Raw genomic sequence first — 18,911 nt, forward strand, 5'->3', positions numbered from 1 at the left:
TTCATCCTTTTAAACAGAGAAATATCAACATAACAGCAGGAGGAATATGTGAACATGCAGTCGTGCATAAAAGAATTCTACATGAAAGTCTCCTGATGAGGCGAAATAATCCGCATTTCCTGCAGCATCTCACTGATTAATAACCTGTCATATGTTAATTAGTCTTCATCGGTTCTGATCATTTACTTTGATTCTGAGATGATATTTCAACGTGTATTTAAACATTTAATCCTTTTCTGCTGCATATCCTTTAATTTAATCAATCAGTGGTTGTTAAATTGTCCCAAGAAGAACTGAAGACATCAGATTTAATCTGATTTAATTATTAAACCCTGTCGTACAGGGACCAGACAGCTCGTACAAGGTGGTCCGGTACCCCATACTCCCAGAGTACCCCCAACAGGAGCCCCCGGAGGACACGGTCGATCGCCTTCTGCAGGTCCACAAAGCACATGTAGACTGGTTGGGCAAACTCCCATGCCCCCTCCAGGACCCCAAGGAGGGTATAGAGCTGGTCCACTGTTCCGAGACCAGGACGAAAACAACACTGCTCCTCCTCATTCCGAGATTCATCTATCCGACGATCCCTCCTCTCCAGGACCCCTGAATAGACCTTACCAGGGAGGCTGAGGAGTGTGATTCCCCTGTAATTGGAACACACCCTCCGGTCCCCCTTCTTAAAAAGGGGGACCACCACCCCAGTCTGCCAATCCAGAGGCACTGTCCCCGATGTCCATGCGATGCTGCAGAGGCGTGTCAGCCAGGACAGCCCCACAGCATCCAGAGCCTTAAGGAACTCCGGGCGAATCTCATCCACCCCCGGGGCCTTGCCGCCAAGGAGCTTTTTGACCACCTCAGCGACTTCAGCCCCAGAGATAGGAGAGTCCACCCCTGAGTCCACCAGCTCTGCTCCCTCATGGGAAGACGTGTTGGTAGGATTGAGGAGGTCTTCGAAGTATTCCCTCCACCGACCCACTACGTCCCGAGTTGAGGTCAGCAGCTCCCCACCTCCACTGTACACAGTGTTGATGGAGCATAGCTTCCCCCTCAGAATTGCCTCGAAGCCGTTCGTATGTCTTTCTCCATGGCCTCGCCGAACTCCTCCCACGCCAGAGTTTTTGCCTTGGCAACAGCTGAAGCTGCATGCTGCTTAGCCTGTCAGTACCCATCAGCTGCCTCCAGAGTCCCACAGGCCAAGAAGGCCCGATAGGACTCCTTCTTCAGCTTGACGGCATCCCTCACTGCTGGTGTCCACCAACGAGTCCTGGGGTTACCGCCACGACAGGCACCAACGACCTTACAGCCACAGCTCCGGCCGGCCGCCTCAGCAATAGAGGCACGGAACACAGCCCATTCGGACTCAATGTCCCCCGCCTCACCCGGGACATGTTCGAAGCTCTGCTGAAGGTGGGAGTTGAAGCTCACTCTGACAGGGGACTCAGCCAGACGTTCCCAGCAGACCCTCACAACACGTTTGGGCCTGCCAGCTCTGACCGGCTTCCTCCCCCACCATCTGAGCCAACTCACCACCAGGTGGTGATCGGTTGAAGCTCCGCCCCCCTCTTCACCCGAGTGTCCAAGGCATGTGGCCGCAGGTCCGACGATACGACTACAAAGTCGATCATTGAACTGCGGCCCAGGGAATCCTGATGCCAGGTGTACATATGGACACTCTTATGCTGGAACATGGTGTTCGTTATGGACAATCCATGACGAGCACAGAAGTCCAATAACAAAACACCATTTGGGTTCAGGGGGGCATGCCTCCCAATCACTCCCCTCCAGGTCTCACTGTCATTGCCCACGTGAGCATTGAAGTCCCCCAGCAGAACAATGGAGTCCCCAGAAGGAGCACCCTCCAGCACTCCCTCCAAGGACCCCAGAAAGGGTGGGTACTCTGAACTGCTGTTCGGTGCATAAGCACAGACAACAGTCAGGACCCGTCCCCCCACCCGGAGGCGGAGGGAAACTACCCTTTCATCCACCAGGGTAAACCCCAACGTGCAGGCACCAAGCTGGGGGCTGATGAGAATACCCACACCTGCTCGGCGCCTCTCACCATGAGCAACTCCAGAGTGGAAGAAAGTCCAGCCCCTCTCGAGGGTTCTGGTTCCAGAGCCCAAGCTATGCGTCGGGGTGAGTCCAACTATATGTAGTCGGAACCGCTCAACCTCGCGCACAAGCTCAGGCTCCTTCCCCACCAGAGAGGTGACGTTCCACGTCCCTAGAGCCAGCTTCTGCAGCCGGGGATCCGACTGCCAGGGTCCCCGCCTCTTGTTGCCACCCAGCTCACACTGCAGCCGACCCCTACGGCTCTTCCCGATTTTCAATTTTTTCGATTCAATTCCCCAACTCTAATATGTATATATACACCCAGAGCCTAAAGCTCTAAAGCCTAAAGACCACAGATCCAACTTTCTAATGTCAGAAAACTTGCAATGTTTCCAAAAGTTTGAAGCCATTTATTTACCAGCTTTCGATAACTTATTATAACTTTTTTAACATTGTTGAATATTCCAGTGTGGATAATCATTCATCTCATGTCCAGATGTGATAGCTGGATCGGCACCTGTGGACCATGGTCAGTCCTGATTTCTGTGCCGGTAGGCACGAGGTAACAACCAGCGCGTGTTCAACATTTTCATTCTGGTCAAACTGATTAACAATCAGTCTTCTGTTTCTCTGACATTGTGCATATATTGCTGTACCTTGATGGTCAGCGTGATGTCAGCATAGGCACAGAAGCCCCCTCCCTTGTCGCTGGAGCAGTGATGGAAGCCTCCTCCTGGAAATCAGAAGATCCACAGGTCATTAAAGCAGCCAGGCGTATTGCAGAAGACTGTTCATGTCTGCCTGAACCGATGGCATAAATAAAGCTGTTTACACCATTACACAAAGCATTGGCTCTTCTCCAACCACAAAACGCTGCACCTAACAGCAGAAAAAAATTGCTGGCATACCAGCGAAATGCACGATGAGCAGCAGGAATCATGATGTTGTTTCAGATTCAACTGAAGCTATGATTGTTCGGCTAAAACCCTGATATCTAAAAACAGCCTTCAGAACTTCTTGTTAGCTTCATTAAAGTCCTGTGTACTGATGCTGAACCATCTTTTAGCTGGTTCATCACCATGCGAAGCTGCTGAATAATCCAAAGTATAACTCTGATGATGCTTTTTAACTCAACATTTGAAAATAGTTAAAGTTAAAACACAAAAAATTCAAACCTATCATCTAAAATTTTAAAGTGAAAAAGTTTAACAGTCTTATAATTTTATAACTTTGATATGAAAATACGTCCTTTTAAAGATTTTAGGTTGGGGGTTCATTATGTGGGAAGGTTGGGAGGATCATGCACTGACTGTTTGTGATCTTCTGTTCAACATCCTTTTAACTTGGCAGTGGTTCTCGAACGTACACGTAGTTCAGCCCCCCCAGCGCCCAGCGTTATGACTGAAGGTCAGAAAGAAGTTTATTACCAGATCTGATGTTTAAATGTTCAATCATCCTTTTTTTTCCACATCACATCTTGAAGATTATTTTTAATTTTATTATTATTATCATTGTTAGCATTATCATCATTATTATTATTATTATTATTATTATTTATCTCTTATTTTGTAAAATGCTTCATGTTACTGTGGTTTTCATTTGAAAAATGCAAATAGAGATGCAGAGATTGCGCAAGAGGTTCTAGATTCTGTTGTTGCCATGGAAACAAAAGCGCTTGTAAACAAACAGTTGTTAGAAAGAGGAGAGAGAAATCAGCCAGTCTAGCAGCAGAAATGGAGGAGATGAAGCAGGATCCCAGCCAGCAGCAGCGTTTGCCTCTCTACAAATTAGCCCGGCTGCTGCAGGACTCTGACAAACAGAAGAAGCTGCTGCTTTCACAAGCAGAAGAGCTGAAGGTTCAACTCCACAGCGCCAAGGTTCACATCAGCAAGCAGGAGGAGAAGAGCAGCCGCCTCGCTGCCGAGCTGGAAGAACAGCAAACAGAGACGGAGCAGCTCCGTGTGAAGATGGAAAGCCTGAACGCAGCTCTGCAGAGCGTCCAGAGAGACCGTGATGCTCTTCAACAGAGACTGAGCCACATGAACCGCTCGCTGGCTTCAGAGAAGAGGCTCCACGGCGGCTCGACCCGCTTTGGTCAGCAGCTGCACGACATCCAGACAGATGTGTCACACATGAAGAAGGTCTTAGAGCTGCTAAAGAACAGCTCAGAAACACAGAAAGATCTGGAAGCTGCTTATGAGACGGAGAAAGAAAAGAGTTCAGCTCTGCAACGACAACTGGAGCAACTCCAGAGACACGAGAAGCAGGACAGCAGATTCCAGGCAGAGAGGACGTCAGCAGACCTGCAGCTCGTCAGAGAGCCCAGGGCCCAAGACCGTCTGCAGGACCGGCAGCGCAGCTTCTCTGGAAGGAGGTCGCCCGAGCTGGTCGCCGAGGAGACGCAGGCCCAGGAGGACGCTGAGCTGGTCGCCGAGGAGACGCAGGCTCAGGAGGACGCCGAGCTGGTCGCCGAGGAGACGCAGGCTCAGGAGGACGCCGAGCTGGTCGCCGAGGAGACGCAGGCCCAGGAGGACGCCGAGCTGGTCGCCGAGGAGACGCAGGCTCAGGAGGACGCTGAGCTGGTCGCCGAGGAGACGCAGGCTCAGGAGGACGCTGAGCTGGTCGCCGAGGAGACGCAGGCTCAGGAGGACGCTGAGCTGGTCGCCGAGGAGACGCAGGCTCAGGAGGACGCCGAGCTGGTCGCCGAGGAGACGCAGGCTCAGGAGGACGCCGAGCTGGTCGCCGAGGAGACGCAGGCTCAGGAGGACGCCGAGCTGGTCGCCGAGGAGACGCAGGCTCAGGAGGACGCCGAGCTGGTCGCCGAGGTTTCAGAGCCAGAAACAGACCCTGATCCTGATCTCCAGGAAGAGGCGGCTGCTGCAGAACAGAATCTTCCAACAAAGACCAGGAAGTCCTCAAAGTGGAAGAAGATGAAACACATCCTGGGACTGAAGAAGGAACGCAGGAATCCGTCGGAGGCCGACTCCAGCTGAGACACCATGATGTTCAATAAAACCTGGAAGATCTCTGATTTGTGGAGGTTTTCTCTTTTAAACTTAGAAATGATGAAGTTTAGATATATTTGTCAGAAAGTTGGAGAACTTATCCCAGTTCTTAGCAAATATTAATGTATTTATTCTTTGTATTTTAACATAGGTTCACATTATTTCCATTATCTCCATTCTAGATTGCGCTGTCTGTTGGTGGCAAATTGTAGTAGCTCTGACTTCCTATCTTGATTTTTATTTTTTAAATACAAACTCTTCTCACATAGATATCACCTCAAATTAGGTATTTTTTTCTGAGGATTTCATGCCGGTTCGGAGGGTGTGTTGCAAGGAAGATTTTTTTGCATATTTTTGCTCTTTCGAGGCTTGTTATGATGAGTCTCCATGGCAACGAAAGACTTGTTTACAATTGGGATCAACTGATTAACCTCTCCCAAATCAGAATTATCAGCGAAACAACACATCAAATCCCGATGGAGTTGAAAAGAAGGAGAAGAGGATGCAGAGCGGGAGTCAGACAGAGGAGAAAGCGATGGAGATTTAAACTGTTTCTCCCAACCGTCCTGATGGGTAATGTGAGATTGCTAGCTAACAAAATGGACGAGCTCGAGATGCTAACAAGGTCTCAGAAAGAATACAGAGAGTGCAGTATTATGTGCTTCACCGAGACATGGCTGCATGAACACATCCCTGACTGTAATGTGTCTGTACCGGGCTTTAAAACGGTCCGTGCAGACGGCAGTAGACAACACAGTGGAAAGCTAAAGGGTGGTGGAATTGCAGTGCTGATTAACCAGCGTTGGTGTCATCCTGGACATGTTACTGTCAAGGAGAAGATATGCACAAGGGACATGGAACTGTTAGCTGTGAGCTTCCGTCCGTATTATTTACCCAGAGAGTTTACCTGTGTTATTCTGGTAGCGGTTTATATAATACCTGGTACCGCACCAGACACAGCCTGTGACGTCATCAGCTCCGTCGTTGCTCGGCTACAAACACAGCATCCAAACTCATTCATGGTGATCAAAATCTGGTCTGCTGAAGCTGAAGATGCTCTTAGAGGAGGCTTTGAGGCTACAGACTGGAACGTCCTCTGTGAACCTCATGGAGACGACATCAACGCCATGACTGAGTGTGTGACAGATTACATAAACTTCTGTGTGGATCGTCCCACAAGAACAGTGAGGTGCTTCCCCAATAACAAACCCTTGATCACCAGTGACCTGAAAAAGCTGCTGAACATCAAAAAGAAAGCCTTCCGGGATGGAGACAGGGAGTTATTGAGGGCAACACAAAAACAACTTAAAACACAAACTAAGAAGTGCAAGGAGGACTACAGGAAGAAGTTAGAAAGTCAGCTCCAGCAGAATAACCTGAGGGATGTGTGGTCTGGAATGAAGAAGATCACCGGCTTCAAGTTAAAGGGGGACCAGCCTGATGGAGGTCTGGACAGAGCTAATGAGCTGAACATATTCTTCAACAGGTTCAGTTCACCTCCTACCTCCAGCCCAACAGACCACACACCCTCCATAAGCCCACTGCTTTCCTGTCACGCCTCCAATCTGTCACCCTGCAGCTCAGTCATGGACCAGAACACAGCTTCATCTCCCTCCACATCAGGACATCCTGAGACCTCCACCTTGTTTGTCTCCTGCAATCAGGTTAAGAAGCAACTTGAGAAACTGAACCAGAACAAGGCTGCAGGTCCAGATGGTGTCAGTCCCAGAGTTCTCAAGACCTGCTCAGAACAACTATGTCCGATTCTCCAGCACCTTTTCAACACCAGTCTGAGACAAAATAGAGTCCCAGTGCTGTGGAAAACCTCCTGCCTTGTTCCAGTGCCTAAAAAAACACAACCAGCTGAACCAAGTGACCAATGGCATAATTTGCATTGCAACCCCCGCAAAAATCACATCCAGCCAATACAACCCCCCCCCCAAAAAAATAACATAACGATTCTATCGGCCTGCAATGGACTGGCGAGCTGTCCAGGGTGTACCCTGCCTGTCGCCCAAAGCCAGCTGGGATAGGCTCCAGCTTCCCCGCGACCCTGAATTGGAATAAGCGGTTCAGAAAATGAATGAATGAATGAATGAATGATTCTATCGATAGCCAATAGAAAATGACACCCGCTATTCAAACTAGTGCAACTCCGCAACCATTTAAGCTATCAACATATTTCCAACAGATTCTTAAAGCTGAGAAACGTAGCTTTCCGTTGATGTATGACACATTATGGTTTCATAAGTCTTTTCTAATGTCAAGGTAAGTTCATATTTTTTAGATATTACTCTGATAAATATCCATTCAGTAATGGTGAAAAAAGGCAGGGATGAAGTCAGATCCGTGAACAAGGTCGAAGGAGCAGAGGTGATGATGCTGCTTGTGATGCCCATCGTAGCAGGTCAACACATCATCATCAGGCCTGGAAAACTGAGGCAGACCATGACCCTCACCCACCCAGATTTGGCCCTAAACATACTACTGGTGTCCAACCCTCTCTGACCACTGGCACACATGCACAAGATGATATTTTTCCCTCTTTTTTGACTGTGAGGTGCTCAGGCTGTTGTGTGCAAACTCAAACTAGAATGTCCAGAAAAATTTGGAGAGAGGGAAGAAATTTGTTTGGGCTGACCTAACCCAACGGGAGCTCTCAAATACCTGGGCATGATGCTGTTTATGTCTGTCTGCAACCTCCCAAAAATGTCTGACTATTGGAGGACAAAAACTATTTTTCATGTGGCTTTTCCTGCTTCAGTCATCTCAAGAGACAGGTTTCAAGCAATCACCTCTAACTGGCACATAAGTGATCCAGAAAAGGACGCCATCAATGAAATGAAGAAGGGTACAGAGGAATATGACACCCTGCAAAAGGTCAGGCCTCTCATGGAAATGATCAGAAACCAACGCAAGAGTGCATACCATCCAAAGCAGCACATCTCGGATGATGAAAGCCACAAAAGCAAGCCTCCAACTGAAGTAATAGATGAAAGACAAACCAACAAAATGGGGAATTAAAGTTTTTGTGTTAGCTGATGTAAACGGGTACACAGCTGACTTCAAGCTGGACCCGGGGAAAAATCAGGATGCTTCAGGTAATGAGCCTTCTTTTAATGTGGTGACAGAGCTGGTGAATACGTAGAACCTGGGGAGTGGCTACATTGTTTCCTGTGACAAGCCCTCTCCTGTTCGGTTATCTCAGCCGGCAGGGGTTTGGGGCTGTGGAACCTACAGGCAGGGCAGAGCTGGAGTGCCAACAACTCAGGAGAACGCCAAGGACAAAAAATCTAAGAGAGGCTCCATCAGGTGGATCAGGGACGGTGACCTCTTCATAAAATGGATGGCTACCAGGGAGGTCTCCATCATCTCCACTCTCCATCCTGTCTACATGGGGAAGTGTTGTCGAGACATTTGCTGTATATATTTTATTGGTGTCAGTATGCAACTGGTTTAACTTGAACGCTTTTGATTTTTTTTTTTTTTATTTATAGTTGACACGAGCACAAAATCAGCTGACTAGAATCTGCCATGGCCTTGCTAGCTAGTGCCTAAATACAATAGGACGCACCAGTCATTACTTTGTCATCGTGGCATCAATGGTCAAGTACACAGCTGCAATAATGTCAAGTAAATCACAGTAAAAGTACCACAATACATTTTTTATACAGACCCACCAAATTACCTGGACTCGTTTTGCAAATGTGAATAATTAAACAAGTGAAAAAACAGGCAAAGAGTGCAACCCCCCCAATGGTGAACCTAAAGTTACGCCCTTGCAAGTGACTACAGACCAGTTGCCCTGACATCTCACATCATGAAAGTCCTGGAGAGACTCTTATTGGCTCACCTCAACAAGCAAGTAAACACATTTCAGGACCCATTACAGTTTGCATATCGTAATGGACTTGGGGTTGAAGATGCCATCATATACCTGCTCCAGAGAGCACACTCTCATCTGGACCATTCAGGCAGCACTCAGAGGGTCATGTTCTTTCATTTCTCAGTGCTTTTAATACCATTCAGCCTGCTTTGTTATGAGAGAAGCTCCATAAATTCCAGGTGGATACCTCCACAACCACCTGGATCTATGACTACCTCACAAACAGACCCCAGTTTGTGAGACTGAAAGGTTGTGTGTCTGAGATGGAGGTCAGCAGCACTGGTGCACCACAAGGAACTGTACTCTGGCCATTCCTCTTCACTCTGTACACCTCAGACTTCCAGTACAACTCTGAGTCCTGTCATCTGCAGAAATACTCTGATGACCCTGCAGTTGTGGGGTGTATCAGGGATGGACAAGAAGCAGAGTACATAGAACTGCTCAGTCAGTTTGTTAAATGGTGCGGTGACAATCATCTCATATTAAATAGCAGCAAAACAAAAGAGATGATTGTTGACTTCAGGAGGAAGAAGAATAAACAAAGCACTGTTTCCATCCTGGGAGAGGAGGTGGAGGTGGTGGAGGAATACAAGTATCTTGGAGTTCAGCTGGACAACAAACTGGACTGGAAATGCAACACTGAATGCATCTACAAGAAAGGTCAGAGCAGACTGTACTTCTTAAGGAAGCTGAGATGGTTTAACGTCTGCACCAAGATGTTGCATATCTTCTATAAGTCTGTTGTGGAGAGTGCAGTCAGCTTTGCAGCATCTGCTGGGGTAGTAGCATCAGAACCAGAGACTTGAAGAGAATCAACAAACTGATCCAGAAAGCTGCTTCTGTGCTTGGAGTAACTCTGGAGCCGCTGGAGCCGATTGTCCAAAGAAGAATGCTGCACAAGCTGATGAAGATGATGGAGGATTCTTCACACCCTCTCCACAACACAGTGATGAAACAACAAAGTGTGTTTAGTGAGAGGCTTCTTCAGGTCCGATGTAAGACTGAAAGATACAGAAGATCATTCCTGCCAGCAGCCATGGCCAGAAGCATGGCTGCTTGCTGTTTCATCCTTACTTGTACACTTGCATGTGTTTTATTGATATTATAGGATAATTATGGCTTTTATATGGACTCTATTATTGTCATTTTTTATTTTTCATCCTGAAGCGTCTGCTAGTACCTCTGTGGGGAAACTGTTGTAGGTCTCATTCTGGTTCCCAGTCATGTAAAGCAGCGTTTTTCAACCTTTTTTGAGCCTTGTTGCATTTTTTTCACCAAAAAAAAATGACAAAGCACACCACAAACCAAAACTGTTTTAAAAAAGGAACTAGTAAAAGGAAAGTTATGAACCTTTAGCTACCCAGAGAGAAACCATGGCCTGTTTGGAGGAACACAGAGCTGATTTTTACAACAGTTGGGTGCTGTAAAACTGCATTAACTCAGATCTGCCGGGAATCGGCAGACACCGACTCACTTCCTCCCCAAAACCCTCCTTTACTCAGTTTCCCGGGACAAACCGTTTCCACTGAGACAGGAAACATGTGGGGACAGAGATGGGGACTGGACCAGTTCAGGCAAACAGAATCCACTCACCGACGTTTATGGCCCATCCGCGATCTACAGCCAGTTTTCCAGCCTGCAGAAGACAAGACAGCAGAACAGTCGTTTATTCTGGCAGAAACACACCAACATGACGCAACAAACACCTCCTGAAACGCTGGACGCAGATGACATGTTGAGTTGTTTAGTTGACATGCGACCAGAGGAAGGAGCAAACCAGAGAAGAAGAAAAGTTGCAGGAAAACAACTACAAAAACCGTCAAAACAAAAAGCCCCAAAAGACGACGCAGAAGTTGAAAATGGCAAAAGAAACCTGTGGTTTTCTTCTTATTCTGGTGTTTTTGATGGTTGTTAACAACTTCAACTATTATGCTTCAAACGTGGAAGTGGACTCTGAACTCAGCACTGCCCCCTAGTGGATGAACTGACATGAAAACTGTGAAACGTACATCCTGATCCACTGCCCAGGAGCAGAAACAGTCCCGGGGGATAAGGTTCGGTGGTTGGTTACCTTCTACTGGTTAACAAGGACATGTACGAATACATCAGGCAGGTGGAAAACGTGGGATAAAGTTATTTCCAACGATGGCTGGTGAGTTTACCAAAGAGAGACATCCTGCTGCATTCGTTGCTGTGGGTTGCTGTTTTCCACTTCGTTTTCAGGCTCTGATTCAGGTTCCAACATGTAGGGCTGGATGCTATGTGTTGACATTGTATTTTGTTTTTTTATTGAGTTCATATGAGCCTAATCCTTCTGTTTATGAGACGTTACAATGACGGTGAAAGCAGGTGCGGTGCGCGCTCCCGATGTAGTGCAGTGGCGGGAGGCGGGGCTTAATGCGGAAGAGTCTCAATCCACTCGTTTTGCCCGCAGGCTGATCTGACAGCCTACGGAGAGGGTCGGTCTGAAGTAATAAATAAAGCCATTTGTGACAATAACTCCATCAATCCCAGTCCTTCTGGTCTCAGAAATAAAAATAAATTAGCCTGAAATGCACATAATAGTTCCACTTTAATCTCAGTCTTAAACAGTAGGATGAATTCATCCAGAAGATCATCATCATCCTGACGTTCCACGTGATCATGTGATCAGATCAGGAAGGGAAGCAACATGTGTGTTTCTGCTTCTGTTTATTCTTTATTATTATTATTATGATTATTATTAATAATAATCATAATAATAATAATAATGATAATAACAATAATAATAATACATTTTCATAAAAAATGTTAAATAGTAATCTATAAATAAATAAATAAAGAAATAAATACATAAAAATTATATATTACTTAAATCTTTGTGGAATATTTTATAATAAATACTTGAAGATAAAGTCTCAATAAATAACAAATACATAAAAAAAATAACAATATTATAATAATAATAATAACAATAATAATAATAATAATAATGGAATAATGGATTTTACTTTGTTCTGTTTTATTTTGCCATGGCATCAAACAATGTAAATAAATAAAAGTAAAAGAGGTGGAAGGAGGTTAAAGTGGTTTTTATATATTTCTAGTGAAGTGAAATGAAAGATTATTTCTCTGATGATGAACATCTGTAACGGAGATGTTCCTACTCTCCCACGGCTAGACGGATGATCTGCTTCACCTGCAGACGATGAGCTTTTTCCACTAAACTCTAGTTCTGCATTTTCCTTTTGTTTCACCCGTCACACCTTGAGCCATTTCCAGCAATAATAAAGCAGTAATGAAGCCCTAATTAAGCCCCAATATGACAGTGTAATTAGCATATTTCCAATTTCCAGCTCGACTGTAGCATCAGTGGAAACCAAACCTGGACGGAGGAGCGTTTGTCTTCAGAATGCAGGTACACCAGCATCACACCGCGACTGACGGATGATGGAACAGGCTGCAGCTGCTCCTGTTGACGGCAGGTCAAGTTTTCCCCTCGGATGAAAAGGGCCACTTCACTGAGTACACCAGGAGCGTCATAGCGCTGATGGGAAGCGATATGAGGTGGAGAAACTGTGCGTGTGTGCCAATATGGCTCGCTGGAGGATGAGTAATAACAGTCATTAGCATGTATGCTCACACTCCTGCCACGGCTCCGACTCTCCAGACTGTCTGATGGAAACAAGACGTGTTCCTGCAACCCTCTAATTTCTTCTGCACGACTCCACCAACAGGCAGGACATCTGCTGTCCCTTCCTGTGATGTCCAGAACAGAAACACCGTCGTCTGATGAGCATTCTGGTCTGATGATTACATCCCGTGTGGCGTGTTCACTTGGACGACAACGAACATTGGACCTCCGTAACGAACCAGTTCTAAACAGTTCCACGCAAAGACATGATGTTTCTATGTAGACGTGATGTTTCCACGTAGATGTGATGTTTCCATGTAGACATGATGTTTCCATACAGACGTGATGTTTCCATGCAGACGTGATGTTTCCATGGAGATGTGATGTTTCCATGGAGACGTGATGTTTCCACGTAGATGTGATGTTTCCATGGAGACGTGATGTTTCCACGTAGATGTGATGTTTCCATGCAGACGTGATGTTTCCATGGAGATGTGATGTTTCCATGCAGACGTGATGTTTCCATGGAGATGTGATGTTTCCATGTAGACGTGATGTTTCCATGTAGACGTGATGTCTCCAGATTATGAAGCTTAAATGGTGCAAGATGAACACTTTGGCCAGTCATTCCTCATTTCCACATCTTCCTGCTACTATCTACCTGCTCTCCTCACTGCAGCACCTCCACCTCAGCTGCATCCCAAACGTCTTCTTGGCTTTATTCCAGCCATAGAGGATCATTATTTTCCTGCTTTTCTCATCACTTGTTGATCTTTGGCTGCTCCTGATTGGACGTTACCGTCAGTTTAAGCTCTCTGATTGGTGGAAAGTCTGACAGGAAGTGTCTTCATCATCATGTCCAGGTGAAAATAGAGGTCTCTTAGCAACATGGTAGTGATGGTGATGAAGATGTGATAAATAATGGTGGATTTACCATCTAGAGTCTCTCAATAAACACTACATCTGGATTGTAGACCTCCTGGACGGATAGAAATGCTGGAAAACCTCCGTAGATCAGCTGAAGCAGGGTTTCTTCCTAGAACACGGGGCCCAATGGCCTGCACGTGTTATAGGTAACCATACTTGACTCAAATCAATGACTCATGATCAGGCTTTTGTAGAACTTGGCAAGCAGTTAAGTTAATCTGCATCAGGTCTGCTGGAGTTGGTAGGAACTAAAACATGCAGAGCAGTGCATGTTTTAGGACCAGGATTAACTAGATATGCATCAGAGTCACACACTACCGCTCCTGTAAGAGGGTTAGGGTTAAACTGGTAAACAGATGATTTCCACCTCTGATAAATGAGGATCAAAAGCAGGAAAACAAGTAGATAATTTAACACTTAAGGAGTTCTTATGACTGAATACCTACCATTATGGTTCCTCCTGTTTGGGTCCGTAAAGGCCTCAACACTTTCCGCTGAACCAGGAAGTTGGGCAGGAACAGGAGAGGTGGGATTTCTGTGATGGTTGCCACCACCAGAGACCACTGCGGTGAAAAGTAAGACAGTTAGGACGTCATTCCTTCAGCACAGCTGGGTCATATCAAGTCAATAAGCATGAAACAGACTGAAGTGGTGTAGACACAACATGTTTTATGAACTGCATGACATCTGACAAACCCATCAGAGCACCAACAGGTAGATCACTAACATCAGGTCTTCAGATCACAGAAACACCTCATGAGTTGGGGCATCAGACAAGCTGAGCATCAGGATGAGGAAGAAAAGAGATTTAAGGTTGCTGGTCTGAGTATTTACTGGGATTTTCACACACAATCATCTCCAGTGTTTCCAGAGAAGGTCTGAAGAAGAGCAGGACCAGAGGTCTGGACCAGAACCAGCAAAAGACCACACCGGGTTCCCTCCAGTCAGTAAGAACAGGAAACTGAGGCTACAATTCACACAGACTCACCAGAACTGGACAATAGAAGATGGAGAAACATTGCTGATCTGATGAGTCTCCATCATGACAACATGGATCCATCCTGCCGTCAGGATCAACGCTTCAGGCTGCTGCTGGTGGAATGGTGGGGGGAGGTTTTCTGGTCCCAGTTTGGTCTCCTTAGAACCAGCATGACATGGTTTAACCAGCATCTTCTGATGGAAACTTCCAGCAGGATGATGCACCATGTCACAAAGCTCACATCATCTCCACCATGACGATGAGTTCACTGTCCTCCAACGGCTTGTTTTCCAAAGTCTCTACTTGTGTTTCATTCTTGTTTTGCTTCCGGATTCTTCCCAGAGGAAAGTCGTGTGGTGGAGTTCAGTCAGAAAATATCCTAAATATCCTCATTTATTTATTTATTTGTGTGTTTGTTTACTTGATTTACAAGATTAATATCCTGGAGAAGGTCCATCTCCAAAACCTGCACCAGGACTTCCTCCAGGACCTGCTCCAGTCTTGTCCTGAAGCTTCTTCATTTGTGGACATGTTCAGTGTCTCAGTCAGCCTCTTACCTTCTGGAGGAGACCTGATCTCCACCAGGTCAGACCAGGTCAGACCACGGGGCTGCGGAAGTCAAAGTTCAAGCAGCTTTTCTTCTCCATGTGGTTCAGGAGCCCTGAAAGCTTCTGGAACTGGTGGAGATAACAGACCACGCTGTACGTAATACTGGACGATGCTGCTCAGTACGGAGGAAATGAAGACAGAATACTCAAGACATGCGGAGACAATACAGAAGACATGCGGAGAGAAGGGAGGAGTGTTGGTCACACCAAGGAAAAAAGTTCTTCGGACTCTCCAAGCTTTTGTTTGGACTCCAGAACCGGTACCAAGAACTCCAGAAAATGTCAAGTCATCTTACTGAATTAGTTCTACAGGGTCCTGTTGGTCTGGATCCAGTCCCAGCAGCTACAGGTGATGTGACTCCATCAGTGACTGGATGAAGACGTGTGAAGAAGTATTCGCAGTTTATTCTATTCTATTCTATTCTGCAGCCATTTAGTACATATGAGAGTGAGAACAACACAAGCAGGAAATCAACCAGCAGAGGACATGACAGGAAGGTGCTGGAGTCCAGTTGGACGCGGTCTTGACGTGTAGTACCACACCCCTATATAGTATTTGTTGCTAAGAACTGGGATAAGTTCTCCAACTTTCTGACAAATATATCTAAACGTCATCATTTCTAAGTTTAAAAGAGAAAACCTCCACAAATCAGAGATCTTCCAGGTTTTATTGAACATCATGGTGTCTCAGCTGGAGTCGGCCTCCGACGGATTCCTGCGTTCCTTCTTCAGTCCCAGGATGTGTTTCATCTTCTTCCACTTTGAGGACTTCCTGGTCTTTGTTGGAAGATTCTGTTCTGCAGCAGCCGCCTCTTCCTGGAGATCAGGATCAGGGTCTGTTTCTGGCTCTGAAACCTCGGCGACCAGCTCGGCGTCCTCCTGAGCCTGCGTCTCCTCGGCGACCAGCTCGGCGTCCTCCTGAGCCTGCGTCTCCTCGGCGACCAGCTCGGCGTCCTCCTGAGCCTGCGTCTCCTCGGCGACCAGCTCGGCGTCCTCCTGAGCCTGCGTCTCCTCGGCGACCAGCTCGGCGTCCTCCTGAGCCTGCGTCTCCTCGGCGACCAGCTCGGCGTCCTCCTGAGCCTGCGTCTCCTCGGCGACCAGCTCGGGCGACCTCCTTCCAGAGAAGCTGCGCTGCCGGTCCTGCAGACGGTCTTGGGCCCTGGGCTCTCTGACGAGCTGCAGGTCTGCTGACGTCCTCTCTGCCTGGAATCTGCTGTCCTGCTTCTCGTGTCTCTGGAGTTGCTCCAGTTGTCGTTGCAGAGCTGAACTCTTTTCTTTCTCCGTCTCATAAGCAGCTTCCAGATCTTTCTGTGTTTCTGAGCTGTTCTTTAGCAGCTCTAAGACCTTCTTCATGTGTGACACATCTGTCTGGATGTCGTGCAGCTGCTGACCAAAGCGGGTCGAGCCGCCGTGGAGCCTCTTCTCTGAAGCCAGCGAGCGGTTCATGTGGCTCAGTCTCTGTTGAAGAGCATCACGGTCTCTCTGGACGCTCTGCAGAGCTGCGTTCAGGCTTTCCATCTTCACACGGAGCTGCTCCGTCTCTGTTTGCTGTTCTTCCAGCTCGGCAGCGAGGCGGCTGCTCTTCTCCTCCTGCTTGCTGATGTGAACCTTGGCGCTGTGGAGTTGAACCTTCAGCTCTTCTGCTTGTGAAAGCAGCAGCTTCTTCTGTTTGTCAGAGTCCTGCAGCAGCCGGGCTAATTTGTAGAGAGGCAAACGCTGCTGCTGGCTGGGATCCTGCTTCATCTCCTCCATTTCTGCTGCTAGACTGGCTGATTTCTCTCTCCTCTTTCTAACAACTGTTTGTTTACAAGCGCTTTTGTTTCCATGGCAACAACAGAATCTAGAACCTCTTGCGCAATCTCTGCATTTCTATTTGCATTTTTCAAATGAAAACCACAGTAACATGAAGCATTTTACAAAATAAGAGGTTAATAACAATCATCATCATCATCAGATCCTCCTGATAGTTTCCTCTGAGTCGTGACAGGATTCAGGAACATTTGGATTTAAAAGCCATTTGTGTCTTAATTAAAAGACACCTGAACATTGTGTGACGTTGAAGGTGTTATAATAAAGAAGGCTACCATGATGAGAATCACTCTGCAGTGGTGGGTTCTGGACTGAAGATATGCTGTAAACTCCTCCCACAGCCGCTCTGCTTTCATTCAGACACTGTTGCCAACTTGGCGACTTTCTCGCTAAATCTGGAGACTTTTTTTTGTTAAAAGCGACAAATCTAGCACCTTAAGCCTTAGCAACAAGGCCAACATAAAATAGTTCCTATATAAGCGGTAAAAGCAGATTAAACAACTGGAAACCGTGCATTAGACGGTTATAATGCACGACACGGAGTCTAGAACACCACGACGCGCAGCTGGATAATTGTGTTAAATAATCTAGATCTCAATTTCAGTCAAAACAATCATGATTATAATTTTTGTCATAATAGAGCAGCCCTACTTCCTGCAACATGCAGCAGGCGGGCGTGTCGCAGTACAGGTTGCATCCTTCAGCTTCCTTTCCTCCGTGACAGCAGGAAAGTAGAGAATAACTCTGCAGAGGACTGTTGATGTGGCGGTACTTGCAGCAGCAGATAAGACGGTAAACAGAAACTCTACTGTTATCAGCTCATCATTTCCAGAGCTTTACAACCACATCTCAGTTCTTCTGACCCAAAAAGTAAACTACAGTTTACCAACTTCCTTCTGGAGAGGAAATCAAGAGGAGATCATCCCCTCAGGCTGGGGAGAACCCCTTAATGTGAAGTCGTCTCTGGATGATCACCATGACAGACTCATTCTACTATAGAAGTACACTGTAAAGGTCTGTTTGCTGCATCGCTGCATTCTGTCGAGAAAAACCCAGAGGAACTAACAAGTCAGATCATGTAAATATTATCACACCTAAATGAAAATAAATCCTTCATCTGTTCAGGATGTCAGTGGGTTTACCAAGACAAACAGGGGAAGGTGAAGGAAGTCAGAACTACCTTCAGTCTGTTGAGGTAGCGTTTGGTGTGGACGACCAGCAGATCCTCCTCGGTGGCTTCACGCGCTTCCACGATGTTCCCATCGGTGATGAACTGCTCCTCTGAGACACAAAGTGGTCAAACAGCATGAGAACAGCAGCTCTGCGGCATTAATAACACGGCTAAAGGGGCAAGACCAGGGGTAGGGAACCCCGGTCCTCCAGGGCCACAGTCCTGCAGGTGTTAGGAGTTTCCCTGCTGCAACACACCTGGAACACATCAGACCTAGTTTGATGTCAAACTCTGCACAAGTCTGCTGATTTAAATCAGGTGTGTTGCAGCAGGGAAACTCCTAACAGATGCAGGACTGTGGAGCTCGAGGATCGGAGCTGCCTATCCCTGGGCTGCACGGTGGCGTAGTGGCCTCACAGCAGGAAGGTCGCTGGTTCGAGCCTCGGCTGGGGGATGAGGTTCAAACAGTGGTCTTTCTGTCTGCTAGGCCTGTCATGGTAACAAATTCTGCCGTGTGATTAATTGTCTCAGAAATTATTGCAATAAACGATAATATTGCACAAAACGATTATTGTTGTCATTTTTAAACCATTTTCTACTAAAATAACAATAAAGCCATAATAATACAAACATTAACATCTTTAATGTCTAAAGAACATTTATCTGGATGTGCAGATGAGACTCATCCAGTCCCCAGTCTGCTGAAACAGATCAGGATTTCTCCTGGGGGTTTTGGCAACGTGGTGATCTGGAACATCTGGTCTCTAAACACCATGTAACACATTTACATGGTCTATGGTCAGCTCTTATTAGGGGACATGTTTGGGCTTGACCAGAGGTGGAACGGTGAAATTTAACAAC

General features: G+C 46.7%; 1 protein-coding gene across 2 annotated transcripts in view; it reads right to left on the reverse strand.

Moving 5' to 3' along the window:
* The window catches only part of hdac11 (histone deacetylase 11), a 35,210-nt gene that overhangs the window by 11,925 nt on the left and 4,374 nt on the right, over positions 1 to 18,911 (reverse strand). For both annotated transcript variants that reach the window (XM_079242583.1, XM_079242584.1), the window contains 4 exons: positions 18,060 to 18,160; positions 13,930 to 14,046; positions 10,537 to 10,579; positions 2,709 to 2,785 (listed from right to left, as the gene is read on the reverse strand). In XM_079242583.1, the coding sequence (XP_079098709.1) occupies positions 2,709 to 2,785; positions 10,537 to 10,579; positions 13,930 to 14,046; positions 18,060 to 18,160 (338 nt within the window). The remainder of the gene's footprint in view (positions 1 to 2,708; positions 2,786 to 10,536; positions 10,580 to 13,929; positions 14,047 to 18,059; positions 18,161 to 18,911) is intronic.

This window comes from Telmatherina bonti, assembly GCF_933228915.1.
Source record: "Telmatherina bonti genome assembly, chromosome: 6".
Classification (NCBI taxonomy): Eukaryota; Metazoa; Chordata; class Actinopteri; order Atheriniformes; family Telmatherinidae; genus Telmatherina; species Telmatherina bonti.